Genomic DNA, 21,474 nt, shown 5'->3' with positions numbered 1-21,474 from the left:
CAGCATCTTGAAAAGCAGATCGAGTTTTATTAGCAATAACTTGATATTTCATGCCAGTGCAGTGATAATGGAAGGCAGAGCAGCGTTGGGCTTCTCAAGTGAGGCTGTATCAGATAGAGAGAAACATCTCCGCTTTGCAGAATGGCCCCGCCTACTCTTTCTCCACTTTATTATTGGCAGTACAACATTCATCCAGTTTTTTTATGTAAACAAAAGGTGTCTTCCTTTCTGTAGAACACAGCAAGAATTTCCATTTTTAAAAGTAAGTTTTTATTGATTTTTTTGTTTTTACATTGCCCAGATTTCTCCCAGTGTTCCTGTGCCTTCTCCCCAGAGAACCATCTGATATAACAAAGAATATTTTTTCTTTTATTTATTTATTTTGATTTGTCAACAATCACTTCCGTAAGGTTTGGTTTTGTTTTTTTTAAGGCAATTGGGGTTAAGTGACTTGTCCAGGGTCACATAGCTAGTAAGTGTCAAGTGCTTGGTCAGAGGCTTCCATAAGCTTTTGAGTTTTAAATTTTTCTCCCCCTCCCTCCCCACGATGGCACGCAATTTGACATAGGCTATACATATACATTCCTATTAAACATATTTTCAGGGGGCAGCTAGGTGGCGCAATGGGTAGAGCACCGACCCTGAAGTCAGGAGGACCTGAGTTCAGATCCAGCCTCAGACCAAACACTTGACACTTACTAGCTGTGTGACCCTGGGTAAATCACTGAACCCCAATTACCTAAAAAAAAAAAATTCACATTAGGTTGTAAGGAAGAATTAGAACCAATAGGAGGAACCACCAGAAAGAGGAAACAAAACACAACAGAAGAAAAAAAAATAGCCCATAGTCTGCTTCGATCTGCATTTAGACTCCGTAGTTCTTTCTCTGGATGTGGACAGCATTTTCCATCATGAGGCCTAACAAAGAATATTTTTAAGAAAAAGAGGAAAGGGGGAAAAAATGAGCAAAACTGACCAATACCCACGGACAGAATCTGAAAATCTGTGCAGCGTCCAGTGCCTCTGTCCGGAAGAGGGAGGATGTTTGCTGACTCTGTCTCTTCTTTGGGGCCACATCGGTTCTTTTGATCGTTGTGTGGTTGTTGTAGGGCTTGTTTAAAATTGTGGTACGTGTGGTACGTTGTTTCCTTGGCGCTGCTGGCGTGGCTCTGTGTCCCTTCCTGTAGGTACTTTCCTGCTTCTCTGGGTGCTGAGGAATGAGGCACCATTTCGTATGCCACAGCAGCATTCCCTGTAGCTTCTGTTGTAATGAGGGTGTGCGTGTGTGTGTGTGTGTGCGTGTGTGTCTTTTGAATAGACTTTCACCTTTGTGTCAATTTAAAAACAACTAAATGAGTTTCTCCATCTGTAAAGTGAAGGTGTTTGGCTTGACCACAAAGATCACTCCTAGCTGTAAGGAGAGAAAAGGGTTGTCTTCGCCCATCTTGTGAGGCCAGTTTTCCAGGCTGTGTTCCCCAGCTCACAGCTCAGCTTTTGCGGCCAGTCCTGGGCACCATCGATCTGCCTGGGCATGGGAAGGTAGGCGTCGTCCTTGACGCAGCCGAGCTGCCTCCTTCGGGCATCCATCCCAGAGCGGCTGGGCGGGTGTGGGCCTGCTTCTGACCTGCAGGTGGCAGCATCACCATTCCTATGAGGAGCCTGGTGGGTCAGAAGTGAGCCAGGGGAGGAGGGATGCACCTGAAGCCCTAGGGGATGCTTTGTAGAATGCACAGTGAGCGTCAGCCGCAGGCCGCCTTCAGATGGCTCAGCTGGGCACCAAGGAGCCGCACGGGGCTCTCCTGTCTGGGGGCCAGCCCCTTTCTGCCATTTCCCGTTCCCCCTGCAGGCTGGCATGTGCGTGGCTTTTTAAAGTAGGCACCATTAGTATTCTCATTTTTCACACGGGGCAGCAGTCTCTGAGAGTGTCTCATCCGTGACCACCCAACTTCTGATTCTTAGCCCGGTGCCTTCTATCGACTTGGCCGGTTGTCTCTGCGAAAGGACAAAAATTCACATTCTAAAAATGTTTTCTTGATATTCCTTGTTTTCACATCACTTTCATTTTCAGATCTTTCTCTGTCCCTCTCCAGAGAGTCATTTCTGTTAACAGAGGAGAAAAAAACATTCAGAAAAGCTAACCAGGCCCTCACCTGCCTCTGCCGAGTAGACCCAGCCTTTACAAAGATGGCAGGCCTCTGTGGGACCGAGTTCAGTTGTTGCAAATCTCATAGCTTTCAGTTTGGTCTGTTTGTTGTTCTTCCTGTTTACCTTGTTGGAGTCATTGTTGTGTTTCCCTGGTTGTGCGCAGCTTCACTTTGCATCATGTCCTCTGTCTTCACATGACTCTCTGTATTCATTTTCTCTACCCTTCTTTACAGCACAGTAATATTCCATTACCGAATTACCAGAGAATCAGCAAAGACACGGAGACACTTAATAATGCCTCCAGTAAGATCTCAGGATACAAAGCAAATCGACAAAAAATCCATAGCTTTTCTATATGGCAGTAACAGAATGATTGAGAAGGGCCTTCCCATCCATGAGTGTGACAGAAGGCGTAAAGTATCTGGGAGTTAGTGTAACACTTAAGACCTGTCTAGAGGGTTACAAAATGCTCCTTCAGGAAAGGAAGAAAAACTTAAATAACTGAGGAGAAAGTCCCTCTCCCTGCGTGGCCTGTGCCAGTGTGATCAGAATGACCGTGGGGCCTCATTGGCTTCACAGATTTAATGCTGTGCTGGGGGACGCTTTACAAGGTGACAAGAGAAGAACAAGATTCTTTTGGAAGGGCGGGGAGTCTGGATGACCCAGGAAAGCAGCCATAGCCAGGTGGTGTGAAGGGAGAGCACTTCTCGGCCTACCTCCAGTTAGCAGTAACCCTCCGAACAGTTTGATTTAAGACAGTGAAACAAACCAGGGAACAACTGTATGCAATAACCTGATGTTTGTTAAACCTGAGAAACATTATCTGCAGAAGAACTCCTTCTGTGACAAGAATTGCTGGGGAAACTGGAGAACAGTGTGGCAGAAATTAGGCTAAGACTAGCAGCTTCATCCGGTATACCCCGAGAAATTCAAGGTGTATCTGTGACCCGAATCCTAATGGCTGGACCGTAAAAAGCGTGAGAGGAGCGAGATCGAGGTGCCCATCACTGCCGTGGCCAAGGGGTGAATCCTTAGCCAAAGGAGAGAAGCAGTCACAAAAGATAAAAAGTAGATCACTTTTATGGAGTGAGATTGAAATGTTTCTGCATAAGCAAAATCATTGCAATTGAGATAGAGAGAGAAGTGGTCACCGGGGCGGGGGAGGGACACTTTTTTAATATCAAATAGCTGTGATCAAGGTCTGCTATCTAGGAAATATGGGTCCCTAATGCAAATATGTAAAGCCCCAAACTAGCAGATGAGTGGTCAAAGAATACAACAAACTGTTCTCAAAAGAGGGATTTCAGATTATTAACAGCCACGTGAAACGCTTTTCCAAACTGTTCATAAGAGAAGTGTGAATTAAAACACCTTGGGCTCGGCTCAGCCAACGAGCAATAATGAGACATGATGGAAATGGTCAGTGCTGTGGGTGTGAAGGGTGGCATGCTAATGCACTGCTGGTGGAGCTTCTGGAAAGCATTTTGGAAGTGACTAAAGCGTCCATACCCTTTGACCTGGATCGCATGGCTAGGCGTGTCCCCCCCGCCCCACTCAGGTCAGAGGCAGAAAGAAGAGCCCCATCATTCATCTCCAGGTGGTCACAGCTGCTCTCTGAGAGTGACAGAGATCTGGAAACAAAGTACACGCCCATGAGGGTGGTAGCAGGGCTAGTGAGAGTCTGCAAGGCTTCGTGAAGGACAGAAAGCTCCCTTCAGGCTTTCCTTGTTTCCTTTTGGACCAGGGCCGATAGACTTGTAGAAGAGGCAGCTCTGTAGATACCCCGGACCTCGATCTTATGAGTGCACATGACAGGGTCTCTCCTGCTGTCATGGTGGACGGAGTGGAGAAATGTGGCAGAGTCAGAGCTGCCCGATAGCTCGGCCCTCCAGGGGTGGTTACTGTTAACCTGTCAGCTTTGAGGGGGCTGTTGGTTAACCACTAAGACAAAGGCTTGAGTGGCCCTTGACCACAAACAGTCAGCAAGCGCTTATTGAGCAGCCCTGGGGCTACAAGGAAAGGCAAGGGAGGAGGGAGAATTTCTCCTCACAGAGGGCCGCCTCCCTTGTTGGATGACAGAGTCAAGATTCAGAAAGTCTTAACAGACTGAATCTGTTTCATATGACGTTGAATGGGGACCGAAGTAAAATGCAGCCCCTGGCTCTGAATCATCCACTTCACAAGTACAGACTTCATCTGAACAAGCACCAGGAAGCTTGTGGCCTGGTCACCAGTGCTGTGTTGCCCCTGTCGGACCAGCCTGAGGCGTTGTCTTCCTTCATCCTGGGTCACCCCCTCCATTTTGGGAAGGATTGGGATTTTGATAAGCTGGAGGTGATGAAGCATGGACAGTGGGGCCCCACGAGGGTGGCCTCTCAGAGGCCTTTCACGGTCATGCCCTAAGAGGATGCCTAGGCTCGCACAGGGGTTCTTACCCCTTTTTGTTGTGGTGGGTCATAAGACTTCTTGGGAACGAGGGAGTGCAGAACCCCTGCGACGATTCTAGGCTCTGCTTTGAGGGCAGGATGGTATGAGGCAGTCCAAGGGGTTCTGGTTTGCATCTCTCATTTAGGAGACAAGAAGGGCACGTTGTCGAGGCATAACAAAGCTCTCCTTGAGAGGGGAGTTGGGAGCTCCTGAAGAGAGTGAGAGCAAAAATAAGGGAGAAAAGCCTGGCAAGACCGGAGCAAGCGAACAGAAGGGATGTTCTCCACCAGTGCTTTCATCCGTGTGGCCATTCCCACCCCACAGGCAGATTATAGCGCCAGCTGCCCATGTCTCTTCAGTAGCTGAGGGATGGGCTGGGTTGGCTTTCCTATGGGAGACCCCCAGTCTGCCCCAGGGCCAGGATGGGCTGTTTCCCCAGCTTGGAGTGGGAATGACCAGAGCTCCTGCTCACTGGTCACCTCCACACCCTGAGCACACATCTCAAGGCTGGACTCTACTGAAGGGATTGTGCCGTAGATGTGACTCAACTAAAGTTATGGGTCACCCCTCAATCATTAAGCTCTCAGTGTGTGCCAGGCTTGGGGAATACAAACACAACTGCCCTTGGGCAGGCACTTCCGCTCTGATGGGGCAAGAGCACAGAAGGGAAGCTGAAACCTGGAGTGGGAGGGGGCTGGGGGTAATCGAGGCGTGACTGTGGTGGGCCAGGGCACCTCCTCAACATGGGGTTCTGGGAGGAACCTCAAGGACAGACTATCTCAGCCTGTAATTCTGCTAGAGCCCATCAAACCATTGTTAAGTGCTTACCACAAAGAAAGGCAGAAGCTGTCTCTGCCCTCTGGGAGCTCACAGGGCCAGAGGTAGCATCTGTAAATCAGAATATACATGACAGACCTGGAGTAGATGGAAGTAAGGGCACCTCGCCTGCCTGCCTCCGACAGGAAGGCTCCAGCAGCTGTGGGGAGGCAAGGAGAGGCCTCCTGTAGACGAAGGTAACATCTGGACCAGGTCTCAAAGAAAGCCGGGTGCTGGGGAGAGGAAAGAAAGCATTCCAGGAGTCTGGGTCCAGCTGGAGCCCTGGGTGCAAGGTCAGTAGGTCGGCTAGTCTGATGGGGACAGAGTGTGGGGAGGGGGGAGGAATGTGTTAGAAGAGATTGGCAAGTTTTCGGAGCCAAACAGGAGCTCATGTTGGATCCGAGAGGGAAGAGAGAACTACTGGAGTTTGCTGAATGGAGGTGGGGGTGACAGGGTTTCTGACAGATCCTGGATTGGAGTGGGGAGAGACTAGAGGCCGCTGCCGTCTTCCCAGAGAGAAGCCCAGCGTGGTGCAGCATTGGCTACACGTCTGCAGTGCTCCTCTAGCTGACTGTGATGTTAGCTCGTCATTGGAGTTGTTCAACAGCAAAAGGTGCCAGACTATAATGAAAAAGCGGCCACGAAGTTCCCGTGTGCCTTTGAAGAGCTTGTCCATCTGAGGGATTCCGGGTTGGAGGGCAGGCCACGGTGGGGGCGGCTCCCTTCTCCCTCTGCTGACGTCCCGTCCACCCGTCAGGCCCTGGATGGCATGCTTCTTCCTCCATCCCCCCCACTGGAAATGAACTCTTCCTCACGTTCTCTCTGCCCTGTTTGTTCCTCCAATGCCCATCTTAACGCATATTTTTATGTTTCCTTGTCTGCACACGTACTTATCACCTCTCCTAGATTATAAGCACCCGGTGTTATTTCGCCTTTTATTGCCCTCCAGTTCTTCTCACGTGATAGGGACTTAATAAGTGGTTGAATGGATTGAGTAAGTATGATATTGAGTGTTTAAATGTGATTTAAAACCCTGGCCTAGAGAACAGTCTTTTATGAAGCAGGTCATAAGGTATCCAGTTACGTTATTTGAGAAATACAGAGTTTTACACTTAGAAGGTAGCTTTTGGTCATTCAGTTTAGTCTGTATATCTTCCTTCTCAGTAAAACGAGGCCTCATGGTGAGAGGTGACCTCTCAAGATAACACACGTTACTTGAACCTGGTCTCCTCAGTCCCATTATCCCCCGCTGCCCCTCTGGCTTTCTGCAGCACACACTTGCCTTAGATTTCTGTGTCGATGGAGCCTGTGTCCGTCAGCTCAGCGTGCAGTATCGTCATGTACTTACCATGCGAGGAACATCGAAGTTCCCTGGCTAAAGCAGATGTGACTGATCTGATAGCCCAAGGCTTCGCATGAGATGTATTGGGATAGGAAAGAAGGAAGAGTCTGTCCCAGCACAGCGTGTTGTTTTATTTCTCTCTGGTTTGTGAGCTGACGCTGCTGACCTTTGGGATGAAAGGAGTGGGCCTACCCAGTCACTGCCTGGAGGAAGCATTCCTGAAGATTCAGGCCTCCTTATGGATGACAGCTGTCCTGGTGAAAAGTTTGCTTAGCTCCCTCTTCAGGTCAGTTCTCTTCTCTTTGACACTTGGAGGATACAGAAAGGCAGCACTTTGGGCAGAAAATGACCGTCTCAAGAAGGTTTTCAGTAAAAGAAAAAAGGACATGTTTGGCGAAAGCTGAAGCCAGAAAGGAAGGTGACCCGACGTGTCCAGTGGTCTTCTTGTCGCCTTGGACACGTGGCCAGAAGAAGTTCTTTCCCAGATGCCTTAGTTGATCACTCCACAAGCACTCCAGTGCTTACTCTGGGGCCCTGGGGATACAAAGAAAGGCAAAGATCTAGTCCCCAGCCTCAGAGCTCACAGTCCAAAGTGGGAAACAACTTAGATTGAAGTTGGAGGGTGATCTCAGAGGGAAGACCGAGCAGTGGGAGCTGGGCTTTGAGCTGGGAGGTGGAGAGGGAGAGGCAGACCCTTCCAGGCATCGTCGGGTGATGGAGCAGAGGAAGGTGCAAGAAGGCTAGAAGATCGGGGAGGGAGCAAGTTCTTAAGGGCTTTAGTCTTGGAGGCGTTAGGAAGCCACTGGAGTCTGTGAATGAGTGAGCAAAGCAGTGCTGAGTGCTGGGGATGGAAAGAGTCAGGCAGATCCCGCTCTCGTGAGACTCACGTTCTGATGGGGGAGACGCGTCCAAGGATCATGTGTCAAGTAGAGGGAGGGCTGTGGGCTTCCCCACACTTTTAGGAGGATCACTGGCCTCTGGAGATGGGCTATTGCAGTGGTGCTGGTGTGAGGTCATGAGGGCCTGCTCCAGGGTGGCGGCTGTGTGAGCGGAAAGGATGGGCGTATACAAGAGATAGTGGGAAGATAGAAATAATGACACTCGAGTGGGAGTAAGGAACTTAGGATGATGCCAAGGTTGTGACCTCGGCATTGAAAAGATGGTGATACTCCAAAACTCATCATCTTTTGGGTCAAGGGACGTTTGGAAGGGAAAGTTGAGTTCTATTTTGGACATACTGATTTTTAAAAAAATGTTTTTAATTTATTTTGATTTATCAATGATCACTTCCACAAACTTTTGAGTTTTAAATTTTTCTCCCCTCACTCCCCAAGATGGCACATAATCTGATATAGGCTCTACATATACATTCCTATTAAACATATTTTCACATTAGTCATGTTGTAAGGAAGAATTAGAACCAATAGGAGGAACCACCAGAAAAAGGAAACAAAACGAAACAGAAGAAAAAAATAGCAAATGGTATGCTTTGATCTGCATTCAAACTCCATAGTTCTTTCTCTGCATGTGGATAGCATTTTCCATCACGAGGCCTTTGGAGATGTCTTAGATCCTTGTATTGCTGAGAAGGACTAAGTCTATCAACATTAGTCATCACACAACATGGCTGTCACTGCGTACAACGTTCTCCTGGTTCTGCTCACTTCACTCAGCATCAGTCCCTACAAGTCTTTACAGGTTTTTCTGAAGTCTGCCTGCTCATCATTTCTTATAGCACAATAGTATTCCATTACATTTGTATACCACAACGTGTTCAGCTATTCCCCAATTGATAGACATCCCCTCCATTTCCAATTCTTTGCCATCACAGAAAGAGCTGCTATAAATATTTTTGTACATGTGGGTGGACATACTGATTTAAGATAGCTTTGGGATTATAAGTTCAAGAAGTCCAAGAGGTGATAACTGGAGCTCCAGAGAAAGGTTAGGACTGGATGTGTAGATTAGGTAATGGCTTCTGTGGAAATAGTGGAACCCACAAATACTGAAGAGGTCATGAAATGAGGCAGTCTGGAAGGGGAAAAGAAGAATGTCCCAGACAGAGCCTTAGGGGTAAAGCTGGATACAGATCCAGCAAAGGTGAATAGGGAATATTCAGTCTAATAAGAGACCGGAGACAGAATAGCTTCATGAAAACCTGGAGAGAAGAGTTTCCAGCCAGGGTGGTCAGCAGTGTCAGGCTGCAGAGAGGTGAAGCTGAGGGAGGAGAATTGAGAAAGGCTGTTGGTTGGGCCATGAGGAAGTCACTGATGGCTTTAGAGGAAGAGCACCAGCTTGTAGACACACTGAACGCCGCTGCCTCCTGACTATAAGAAATGCGGGGCAAACAATGTGCGATTCTCGTTTCTTGTATGTTTACCGCTCTCTCTTCTGTTGTCTTTAGAACTCATCCAGCCTCCCTTGCCATCTCTTTGGTCTCTGTCAGAAGCACATTCCCCGACTCTCTGTCCCCCCACCCTATCCTAGCAAATGACCACAGAGAGATTCTGTTCCGTATCAATCAGTCTGTCAGTACACGTTTATTAAGCGTCCGATTTGTGCCAGGCGCTCTGTTAAGTGCCTTCTGCTCCCTCAGAACTCCTCTAAGTTAATCTACTTACCAGTGGAATGCTGAGTTCCATTATATGTGGGGAAAGGGATGTAACACGCATATTCTGGGGTTTAGAGGGTTTACTTTGTTTTGGGTTTTGGTTTTGCAGAAGCCTGTTGCTTTCACTAAGTGTGGAGAAAGCTGTTTGGGGGATTAAAGCTTGAATGTTGGCAGCATAACCTTTGAAAATGGAGCACTGCTGGGGCAGCTAGGTGTCACAGCGGACAGAGCACCGGCCCTGAAGTCAGGAGGACCTGAGTTCAAATCTGGCCTCAGACCAAACACTTGACACTTACTAGCTGTGTGACCCTGGGCCAAGTCACTTAACCCCAAGTGCCTAAAAAAAAAAAAAGAAAATAGAGCACTGCTTATGTGCTTGCAGAGCTTAAGGCAGAGCAAGGGTTTCTTTTTTTTTTTTTTTTTTAATTTAAATTTATTGTTTTCAGGTAACAAAAAACACCTCTCACTCCCACCCCATGGGGGAGAAAACAGACTACAAAATGCTTGTCACACATATGCATCGCCAAGCAAACGAAGTCCTGCATTGGCCATGTCAGAAGAATATGCATGTCTCAGTTTACCCCGAGGATGTCGCCTCTCTTTCAAGAGTATATTTCATCATGAGTCTCCTGGAATCATGACTGGTTATTGCATTGGTCAGTTACCTATCATGTGGTGGAACCAAGATGGTGGAGTAAAAGCAGTGACTTGCTTGAGCTCTCCCCCAGACCCCTCCAAATACCTGTCAGAAATGCCTCTCAGCAAATTCTAGAGCAGCAGAACCTGCAAAAAGAGAGAGAGAAACACATTCCCAGCCCAAGACAGCCTGGATGGTTGATAGGAAAGGTCTGTTACACCCAGCTGGGAGAGGAGCCCAGTTCAGTGTGGGCCCATGGGCAAAGTCGGGGCCAGAGCAGGCCTCAGGAGACTGAATCATGGGCAGCTGTGATGGCTTCCGGACTTCTCAACCCACAAACGCCAAAGACACTTAGGAGGTCAGTGGGAAAGGTCTGTCGGGTGAGAGAGGAGAGCAGTCCAGCCCCAGGGGGGCAGCCATAGTGGCAGCAGTTGCTTCTGGAGCTCTCGATCCATAGATAGTGGGGAAATCCAGTGGCTGATCGGAGGGGGATTGCAGGGATCTCTGCTCGCGCTGAGGCAGGATTCTCTTGTTTTGTCTCTGCTTGGATCTAGGTCACAGTACTGGGTGGCGGTCCTGGGGCAAAGAGGAGTGCTGGTGTGGCGGGGCTTGTGGCCGTGGCAGAGAGGGAATCCTCCTCACAGTTCCAAGGCAGAAAAGAGTGCTTGTGGCCACTCACAGACCAGAGCAAAGGCCAGGAAAAGAGTTGAACACCTCGCCCTTGATTGTAGCACCTTGGAAGAACTGAAAATTTACATGTGCCTAGAAGTGTCTCTGAAAACAGCTACACAAAACCCCTGAAATTTGGGACAAGTATACCCTCCACTTAACAAAGAATTAAAATGTCAAATAATTGGCTGGGAACATGAGCAAACAGGAAAAATACTCAAGACTATAGAATCTTACTTTGGTGACAGAGAAGATCAAAACACACAACCAGAAGAAGACGATGAATCCAAAGCTCCTGCATCCAGAACCTCCAAGAAGAATATGAATCAGTCCCAGGCCGTGGAAGGGCTCAAAAGGGATTTTGAGAAGCAAGTAAGAGAAGGAGAGGAAAGACTGAGAGCGATGCAAGAAAATCATGAGAAACACGTTGACAGCTTGCTGAAGGAGACCCAGAAAATACTGAAGGAAACACCACCTTAAAAAAGAGCCTGCCCCGACTGGCAGAAGAGGTCCAGAAAGCCGATGGGGAGCAGCGTTATTTATCTCCTCTTTACAAAGAAGGGGGGGCGGTCTGCCCTAGCTCAGGTGCATTTTGCCTCTGGTCCCCTGCCCCTCCTTTCTCCCCCCAAGAGCCTAGGCCTTGACTTCTTCCATCTTAAGCCTCTCTTCACCGTCCACTCTGGACTGAAGTTGGCTTGGCTTATGACTAACCACTCTTTTCGTCTGGTCTCCCTCTTGTTCTCCCTTCTCGCCTTTTCCTCCTGCGACCCTGCTGAGTGAAATTTATTTCTGCACCCCACTGTGTGTGTGTGTGTGTGTGTGTGTGTGTGTGTGATATGTGTGGTGTGGTACGTGTGTGTATACAGATATGTAGTGTGTGTGTGGCATTTGTGCGGTGTGGTATGTGTGTGTATATAGATATGTAGTGTGTTGTGGGGGGTGTGTGTGTGTGTGTGTGGTATGTATGTTGGATGTGTGTGGGGGGGGATGTTCCCTCCTTTGAGCAGGTCAGATGAAATTCAGGTTTGTGTTGCCTTCTTCCCTCTGCCCCTTCTTCCTCATTGTTTTGTTAGGTTGGCTTTCTTGCCCACACAAATTATGTGAGATAATTTCTCCCACTCTTCCTCTCCTCCTCCAAGTATTCCTTTCCCCCTTCTTTCTTCTTTTAACGTCATTAACACATAAAAAGAGAGCTCCATTCCCAGACTCTCTGTTGTATTAGATTCCCTCAAGGCCCCTGATGAATACATGAATCATCTCCCCAAATGAGAACGTAAACAGTTCATCCTTCTTTAGTCCCTTGTGATTACTCTTACATTTATCTTTTTTATTTTTCTTTTGACTCCTGTGTTTATATTTCAAAGTTTCTCTGCAGCTCTTATCTTTTCATATGGAATGCTTAGAAAAGCCCCCTGTTTCATTGAAGATCCATTTTTCCCCTATAGGATTATCCTTAGTTTTGCTGGGTAAGTTAATCTTGGTGGTAAGCATTTATCATTTGCCTTCTTCAAGATTGTATTCTGAGCTTTTCATGCCTTCTCAGTAGTGCCCACTAAATTTTGTGTGATCCTGACTATGGCTCCTGGTACTTGACTCTCTTCATTCTGTTTTTGTCTTTTGTTTTCATTTAGAAGTTCTGAATTTCAGCTATAATGTTCCTGGGACTTTTCATTTTGGTGTTTCCTTCAGTAGGTAAATGGTGAATTCTTTCTGTTTTCACTTTGCTCACTGGTTCTAAAGGTTCTGGGAAGTTTTGTTTTATAATTTCTTGAAATGTTGTTTAGGCTCTTTTTGTTCGTAGCTTTGAGATTGTCCAGCAATTCTTACATTACTTCTCCTTGATCTCTTTTCCAGGTCAGTTGTTTTTGTTATGAAATGGCTTACAGTTCATTTTTTTTTTCCAGTTTTTAAACTTTGTTTTTTAAAGTTTCTTGCTTTCTCATGGAGTTATTAAATTATATTTAGTCCATTCTGATTTTCAGGAAGCCTTTTGCTTGGGTATGGCTTTATCCCTCTTATTCTGAGCTGTTAATTCTCTTTCTAGTTCTTCTGTAACTCTCATTTCCTTTCTATTTTTCTCTTACTCTTGTTTCTTTTCCAGTTGCTCCTTCCAGTGCATTTTTTTGATTTGTAAAAGTCATTTAGAGCTCTTTTCTTTTTTTAACTCTCACTTCATCTCTTATTAGAATTGTAGTTGAACTTGTCCCCAAGCTGTGTTTCTCTTTGAAGGTTTGCTTGGAGATATTTTGGAGTCATTCTCTTCTCTTGTGTTTGTGTCTTAAACATTTTCAGTACCGTAGTAGTTCTTTATGGTGGGATTGTGCTCATTCTTCTGTCCTTATTTCCCACCTTTGGCCTTTATGTTAGGGCCAGGCTCTGCCACTTATGTAGAGAATGGCTAGACTGTACTTGGACCTGTTTTGTGTCTTCTTGCGTCCTGCTCCAGTTTTCTTTGAGTATTAAGTGTGTTGTGCTGTCTTCTAGAATCTCAGGGACAGTACAGGATGGGGACCTGCAAGCTTCTAGTGTGCTGAAGACAATCTGATTTACAAAAGTGTGACTGCTGCCCTTCTGGTATGAGTGCTGCAAGGTTCTGACCTGCATTTGGGCCTCAGCAGTGTTCCTGCGGGCTTGCCCTTGATTGGAGCTCCAGTAGACTGCTGCTGTCTCCAGCTCTTGTCAGGCAGCTGGAGGTCTCTGCTGGCCCAGAATGGTACCTGGAGGCTTCCCTCTGGTCTGGGACTTCTTCCCTGTCCGGCCTGGATCTGCTGACCCCTGTTCTCCTGGCATCAACGCCGCACAGCTGGTACTTGCTTGCCTACTTGCTCAACACTTCAGATCTGGCTGAGGGCCCCCTGCTACATTACCTTGATTACCACCCGTGGTTGGGCGGTGAGAGTAGAGCTGTCGGTTACCCCCTGCTCAAGGTCAAGCCCCTTTGGGGAAGTCTCCACACTCCATCTCCCTCTGCTAACCTGGTCTGGAAAAATGACTCACTGAGGTTTTTTTCCCTTGGATTTCCTGATCAGGATTTAATCTGGGGTGATTTCTAGGTGTAGAGAAGAGCCTGGCTGCACTACTTCCTTTTCTTCTGCCATCTTGGATGGTTTCCTCCAAGTATTTCCTTTCCAGAAAACCAAGATTTTCCTTTCCCTGGGCTCTTTTCTAGTCAAGTCCCAACTTGTAGATGCTAAAGGCATATCAGTGCCTCTTTGTTCCCATAAAGAAAGATTTTCTTTGAATTTCAACTCTGAAGCAAAGGATTATGTCTGAGTCTTGATTTTCACTGGGTACTAGATACAGGCTGCAGCCCCTGAATGTAAAGTGATGCTTACTTTGTTCATGCAGAATTTCAGAAACTTTGGAGGAGCATCACTGTGGATTCCATGGATGAGGAGAAGATTGAAGAGTATCTGAAGCGACAGGGTATTTCTTCTATGCAGGAGTCTGGACCAAAAAAAGTGGTATGTATGATCCCGAAGTGGCGTCTCAGTAACACTGAATCGAGGGGGGCTCTTTTGGAGAGGAATCAGTGGAAATAACGTGTACTCTAGAAGGTATTTTAAAATGCTTTCTGGAGAAAGGAATGGATGAGTGGATGACAAAATGTTTTTAGCTACTTGAGGCCTCTCCAGGGCTGACCTCCTTATTACTAGATTGCAGGTTCATTGAATTTTCTTCTTTGATCTTGGATTGTTTTCCAGAATAATTGAGTGAGTTCACATCTCTACCAATAATAGATTAGTAAGCCAGGATTTATAGTCCTCTACCATCACTGAAGAATATTGTTGTTTAAAACAAAAAGATGGGACTGTGTTTCAGGGACAGCCCTAAGGGCTTTTCAGAAGTGCTGGGCAGCGTCCCACATGCCACCCAGCCCACTCCCCTTCCCCCTTCTCGTTTAGCTTTGGGCCCACACGATTGCCCACTAGACGGAAAGATGAACTCACGACCCTTCTTCCAACCTCATATTCATTACCTGTTTACAAGAGAACGAGTGATTCTGCCGAGTAATAAACCAGAAAGAAGAAAATGGAAGCTAGCTCTCCCACATCAGTCTCTCCATGTCTGTAAATATAGAATCAACGTCTTTACTCTTCGTGATTTGGCCTCCCTCGTCTCTTAACCCTGAGCGTGTTTTCCATGTTTTCACCAGCCTCCCCCTTCCCACTTTGACTGTCAGGGTGTTAACATACACGTGTGTCTGTTGGTCTGATTTGGAGGGCCTTTCTTAATCAGTGCCAGAACAGATCTGAGGCACAGCCTGAGCCCGTAGAGTGTTCCTGACTCGGGGCACTGCCCGGGATTGATCCACTGAGTTCTGCTCAGAGCGCCTCTAGCGTGGGAGAGCCAGAGCTCACAATGCTTGGGCTTTTGCTTCAAGAATTCATCCTCCACACCACAGTGAGGCATCAGAGCAGAGCCCGTGGAGGCTTCACCGTACATTGGTCGTGACACCAGATTATATGGCTGACGAAACTGTGGCAAGGTGGAGACAGGCTGAGCACTGATCGCTGGTGAGGTGCGAGATAAGGAGACCCAGCTTCGGCCAAGGAGAAAACCTCCTTGGGGACCCTGATGTGGGGACGGAGGAAGAAGACTGGCCCGAGCACCCACACTGGCCAGAGTGACTCTCGAAGGGCACCCTGCTGAGCACGGTAGCCGTCGGCTTTGTTAGCATGTGTCTCATGGGTGTTACCTGGCCGAGCATTGCATAAGAAGAGCGGTCAGACTGGATTACAGTTGGGAAATTGTACCGTGCTTTCAGGATTCCTAAATGCGTGTTGTAGAAGCCTGTCTCTTGGAAACAGGGTCGTGAGACGGCTCCCACATGTGCTTCACAGTCTCTAAAAATCCAGGTCGCACAAGGGGTGTTGGGGGGAGATGTATGAGGGGCGGGGGTAGACCGCAGGCTGGAGGGATGGTGAGGTGCCAGAGGAGTGGAGTATGAAATGACAGCAGAACGAGAGGGGCTCATCCTGGGGTGAGAATGAGTGACCACGAATGGATGCCCCAGGGAACGAGGCCGCGTGGCTCACGGCTGCTTTGTGAGCGAGAAATGTGTAGGTGGGAAGGGACCAGTCAACACTGAGGGCCAAATTACCTGCAGGTTTAAAGCCGGTCTTTAGTGTTGGAAAACAGGATGTCCTGGTTGGTCCTTCCTCCACTTCCCTGGCTGTTGTCAGGTCACTGTGGAGGCCTGGTCTGCCCATTGTGCCACGCAGACTAACGAGAGATCCTGTTTTCAAAGATGACGCCCTGGGGGGCGGTCCTGGGCAGGATGCAGGCCACAGCCCCAGCCTCCGCCCGCCTAGCCCACCTGCTAATGAATGCTCCTGCCAGTTTCCGTTTTTTCCACAGGCGCCCATCCAACGGAGGAAGAAGCCGGTGTCCCAGAAGAAGCGCAGGTTCAAGACACACAATGAGCACCTGGCCGGGGTCTTGAAGGATTACTCCGACATTGCTCCAGGCAAACAGTGAGCGGCTTCCCGCTGAGGACACTCTGGCTGGTGGCGGCTGGAGGGCGGCCCCTTCTCCCTGCCCGCAGAGAGGAAGCGGCTCCTTTACCCAGCGGGCTGAGGTACCAGCCTCCTCCGACCTTGCTTTGATGGATTGATTGGCCGCGAGGCCATTCACCCGGTGAAGGAGGTGCCTGCCGCACTGTTGTTATCAATGTTTAACTATGCTTCCCCTTTTGTTATTAGAGCAAGTTTGCAGATAGGGCTGAATGCAGTGTGTGTTTATTCTGAGAGAACCTATTTATAATAAAACCGTTGTAGAAACATGTTCCAGGGAGGAGTGAATTCTGTTTTCTTTCTCTTCAGCAGCCTTAGTTAAACTTAGGAAGGGTGCTCACTTGTGGGGAAACCGCAGCCCTGGGAAAGCCTGGATCGGCTGGGACAGTGACCTGAGCACCGCCTTTCGTTGGATGGTGACAGCAATAAAGACGGCTTGGATGTTATTTCCAAAGGACTTGATTTATAGCGTGCTCAGATGCGTCGGGCTTGGGACGTCATGGTCTGACGTGGCATTCCAAAATCCAGAGAACGTCGTCCGGTCCTCCCTGCAAGCTTCGTATCTAAAAGCAGCGGCGTCCGTTGGCCGGATGGTGGGCGCTGCCCCACCTTCTGCTTTTGTCTCGACCTTCCTATTCCTGTTTCCCTTATTGATTCTTCTTTGTACTTTCTCCTTGGTCTCCGTTTCACTGTCAGTGGCCATGCTTCCAGGTAGCATTCATGAAGCTCTGTGGGCAGTGATGCTCCTTGGGATTCTTAGGGATATGCAAGGAGGTGACTGAAGGGGGCGGTGAAGGGATTTGGGTTTCTGTGGCCCCTAATTCAAAAGCCACGTGTCGCTGCCCTGCACCTTGGTTCTGGTGATGGCGTATGACCAGAAGGATTGCCTCTGGTCGTGTCCGTCTCCCACAGTCTCTGGGTGCAGGTTGTTACCAAAGGAGACAGTGGAAACATTCTGGGCAAGGGATACTGTGTTATTGTGAATACAGAAGAAACTTTTTCTGATCTAGATAAAAGCGGGAATCCGTCATTCGGGTCTGTATGGGACATTGAGTTAGTTAACCACGGGATCTATGGAAATGGTGTGACCTGGTGGAGAAGGCACCGAGCTTTTGGAGTCAGCCCACATGGATAATTCCCACCTGCAGCATGCATACATCACGGGACCATAGATTTAGAGCTGAGTGGACCCTCCAGGGTCATTGAATCCAACCACCTCATTTTGCTGAAGGGCCACCGGCTGACTGAGCCATCACTGGAACCCAGATCTTTGAACTCTGAATTTCTAACATAACATGCTGATTTTTCTTGGTTCAGAGGGTCCAACTTTTCAAGGGAAGTGGTGATATTTTGTATTTGTATACATTTTTCTTGGGTTTCTGTTTTTTAAATTTAATTTTTAAATTCTAGATTTAACAAACATCAAAAACACAAAAACAAAACCCATGAGCATCTCCATGTACAAAGCAGAACACAGAAAGATCGTCTATGAACTTTTGCATACTGTATGCTTTTTTAAAATGCACATAATAAATTCACATAGTACTTTCAAAATGGTCTTCCTTGTTTGTTCTTTCTCCTGAACTTCCTCCTGTTCTCTGGGCCTTTTGAAAATGTTTCAACACCTACCCTTTTTTTTTGAGGGGGGAGGGGGCTCGTCACTACCTTGCCGTACCCCCTTTTCCACCAACTTCTTCCTCCAGTTAAGAGCAAGCAGACGAATAAACAAAATCCCCTTGCAAATGAATGACTGTGAAGGCACGAATATAGAAGGACTCAGCTGCATCCAATTTAACCTGACAGCTCTTCTCCTTGAAAAGGTGAAGCATTTCCTTGTTGTTCAGGTCGGCCCCAGGGATGCTCTGCCAGCTTTATGTTGCCTCTGCAGTATCCCCGATGGGGTCATCAGACAGCTGGAACCCTTCAGACCTCAGGGGACAGCTCCATCCATCCTGTGCCCAGATGGTGTCTCTGTCTTTTGTGAAACCTTCCACTGAAAATGAGCCAGCTCAACCCCTTGTTTTAGGGATGAGAAAACTGAGGCACAATGAGGTTAACAGGGACTGTCTACCATCGCTAAGGTCATTAAGGCAGAGCTGAGCTTCATCTGGGCACTCCCAACCTGTTGCTCCCCCCTTTCCAGTTATCTCCTTGTCCGCCCCTTGGTCTTTTTCATTTTCTCTCAAAACCTCACAGCCGAGTCTAAGAGTTCTATAGAATTTGTAATATGCCTGAGGTGTTAACTTAAATTTGTCTCCATGAAGGTGCCTTGTCTGCCATTTTGTTCTGTGTCTCTGAGTCTCAAAGGCGTCATCTTGCTTTGCACAGACTCAAGCCTCAAGTCTTCAGAGACCCGCCATCCAAGCAGGACCTTGTGGAGATGGAGTCAGAGAACAGAGCTGAGAGGGGGCTCTCGGACGGGCGGATTGAAGGCAGCTTGCCAAGGTCACTTAGATCGCTGGGCTCCTGACGCCCCGTTTGCCCGAGGAGCAGGTTAGATTAGAGCACCTTATCTGGGTCACGAAGGCCTCACCCTGTCATCTGTGGTTTGTACGCACACACATACACTCTCCAGCTTAGTTGTGCGGTTGTGTTTTGAGGATGTGACCCTCCTCCAGTTCCTCCGGGTGGCGTGCCACTTTTGAAGCCCTGTAGCAACTAAAAGCTACCATTGAACTGTCCCTAATCTCTCCGGCCATTTGAAGTGTGATCAGCTGGAAAACCGAGCCTGAGCGCGTTTTTGTGAACTGGATTAATAATTCATTCTGGCTGTTCTGGGCTTTCAGGGGAGGGAGAACGTGCTCGAGCCCGACACATTGGGGCTGCCAGGGCTGTCGCTTCCCGTCAGTGCAACCAAGTAGTGGGGGGGCACAGGGGAGAGCAGAGCATCCCCCACCTGCTGAGGAAGTGCTCTTAAAAGGCCGAGGAGAGGGGGGCACCGGCCCCCATCGCTCCCAGCCCTGCTGCTCAGATTTGGGTCACTGGCGTTTCTTTATTTCTCAGAGGCCGCTCGCATTGGACTTTTGTTCCCCCAGGGGGGTGAGCTATGCAGAGAGAGGGCAAAGCCGATTCCTGGCTCTTCACCCAGCTAGAGCCGTATTTTAGGCAGACCAAAGACCTTCTCTCAGAATGCCAGGGACCACAGACATTCCTGTTGATTGGCAAGATGGCGTACCTGAAGGAGGCAGCTTTCAGCTTTCCTAAGCCCCCTGTTCTGACGAGGCACACGAGGACTCAATAAGTCCTGGCTTCTTCCTCTTTTTCTCATGCGTGATCTGCCCGACTTAGAGAAAAAAGACAGATTTCAAGGACGCAGGTTTGGGGAGAGGCATTATTCCGTTTGGAGGGGACATCGGTTAAAACATCGATCCTGCTGTGCAGAGTAATGTGCTTGGCTTCAAGGGCATAAAAACAAAGGTGAAAAGTACTCTTTATGCTCAAAGAGTGTGCCTTCTCCTGGGGGATACAGTATATGACTGTGTAAGTAAGTAAGCACAGGGCAGCTTATGTACAAAGGCCTGCAGGAGGTGGCCCCCAAGCTCAGCCTTGAAGGACGCTGAGGATTCCAGACGCAGAAATGAGGAAGGAGTGGCCCCCAGGCTTGGAGGCGGGAGACGAAAGGTTAAATTTCAGGCAGGTGGGCCGGTTTGCCTGGAATTCATCCTTCCAGGGCTGGAGCAATGCCAGATGTCTGGAGCCAGGTCTCAAATGTCCTAAAAAGGAAGGAGCTTGGGTCTTGTGGAGGGAAGAGGGGCCGCTGCATTTCTCGAGTAGGGTCGGCACTGCTTAAGACCTTTGCTTTAGAAAGATTGTTTTAGTAGCTGTTAGCAAAGGAATGGCTGAGTGGAGAGACAGGAGGCTGGCAGGTCTACCAAGCCGCTTGTAAACAGATCTGTCCTAAAATTTTTCAGCTCACCTTAAAACTGGTTTCCACGCCTGATGAAGTGTTGACTGATGATGGAGGGAGGCCAGTGAGCACCCTGCCAGGAGGAAGCTCCCAGTCATCGCCAACCAGCGGTCCACGGGCGGATCGTTGAATGGACTGAGGGGTGCAAATCCTGTCTGAATCGTTTCTTTTCAGATACCCCCCTGCCATGTGGCCAGGAAAACTGACTCATCCCAGCCTCTGGTAGGAAGTCCCTCAGGGATTGGACCAAAGACAAGCTGTACACCTCAGAATCCCGGGACTCAGAGGCATCTGCTGAATTTGGCCCCAAACAGAAGTTGGTTGTACGAGTCAGCTTGACAAGGGCTGGACAACCCAGCCCTCACAAAGACATCTGGAGAGGGACACCACCCCCTGCCCCAAACCATGCGTTTTGGGACTGCCTCATAGTTAGTTTACCCTTGTATTGAATGTATCAAAATTACAAAGAATAAGCTTGACTTTCTCTTTGAAATCTCTCTTTGAAACTAACTGTCCCTGTCCCCTGTGCCTAGCCAGCAGAGCCAATCTAACTGCCCTCCAAATGTAGGAGGACCTGGCTACGAATTTGGCAGTTATTGCTATCCCTGTGACCTCACACAAGACACTGTCACCTTTCTTCTCTGGGCTTCAGTGTCCTCATTTGCCAAATGAGGGGCTAATTACATGTCTTCTTTAGTCCCTGCTGCCTCTAAATCTATGATACGATTGTGACATCACATAAGTCCTTGAAGTCCTATCATGTTCACCCCGTTTTTAAAAAAAAAAAGATACATTTTTATTGCTCTCTTTTGTTTTTACATCACCAAAAGAAAATAGAGCACTGCTTATGTGCTTGCAGAGCTTAAGGCAGAGCAAGGGTTTCTTTTTGTTTTTAGGCAGTTGGAGTTAAGCGACTTGCCCAGGGTCACACAGCTAGTAAGTGTCAAGTGTTTGATCTGAGGCCGGATTTGAACTCAGGTCCTCCTGACTTCAGGGCCGGTGCTCTATCCACTGCACCACCTAGCTGCCCCAACAGTGAAATTTTTGAAAGAAAAAAAAGAGGAAGAAGAGAAAGAAAGTGAAACTGATTAACACATCCAACAAGTCTGAAAACATATAGTATTCCACGCCTCCCATCTCTGCAGAGGCATGGCGTGATGTCTTCCTTCTCTTTTGGGAGCCGTGCTCACTCTTTGTAATTTTGATATATTCACTTGCAAGGTGAGGTCATTGAAGTGAGCCTATTTGATAAAGGCCTGGAGAAATGAAAGCAGATATTTTTATGACGTGGAAGTCTTAGCCGAAGCTGCAACTTCCTACCTGTTGACCTTCCTCTCCACCCTGTGCCTCTGTCTTGTGGGCGCCCATTGTGTACAGAAGGGGAAGCTGCATTTCCTTGCATTC

General features: G+C 48.1%; 1 protein-coding gene across 1 annotated transcript in view; it reads left to right on the top strand.

Moving 5' to 3' along the window:
• GTF2E2 (general transcription factor IIE subunit 2) overlaps positions 1 to 17,717 on the top strand; it is a 79,991-nt gene extending 62,274 nt beyond the window's left edge. The window contains exons 6-7 of the mRNA XM_027853691.1: positions 13,996 to 14,111; positions 16,009 to 17,717. Of these exons, the coding sequence (XP_027709492.1) occupies positions 13,996 to 14,111; positions 16,009 to 16,128 (236 nt within the window). The 3' untranslated portion in view covers positions 16,129 to 17,717. The remainder of the gene's footprint in view (positions 1 to 13,995; positions 14,112 to 16,008) is intronic.
• The last annotated feature ends 3,757 nt before the right edge of the window (positions 17,718 to 21,474 follow it).

Source organism: Vombatus ursinus, unplaced genomic scaffold (assembly GCF_900497805.2).
Source record: "Vombatus ursinus unplaced genomic scaffold, bare-nosed wombat genome assembly UNPS02010193.1, whole genome shotgun sequence".
In the NCBI taxonomy this organism is placed as follows: Eukaryota; Metazoa; Chordata; class Mammalia; order Diprotodontia; family Vombatidae; genus Vombatus; species Vombatus ursinus.
Note: the sequence above shows the minus strand (reverse complement) of the source record. Positions and strands in the feature narration are given on the sequence as shown.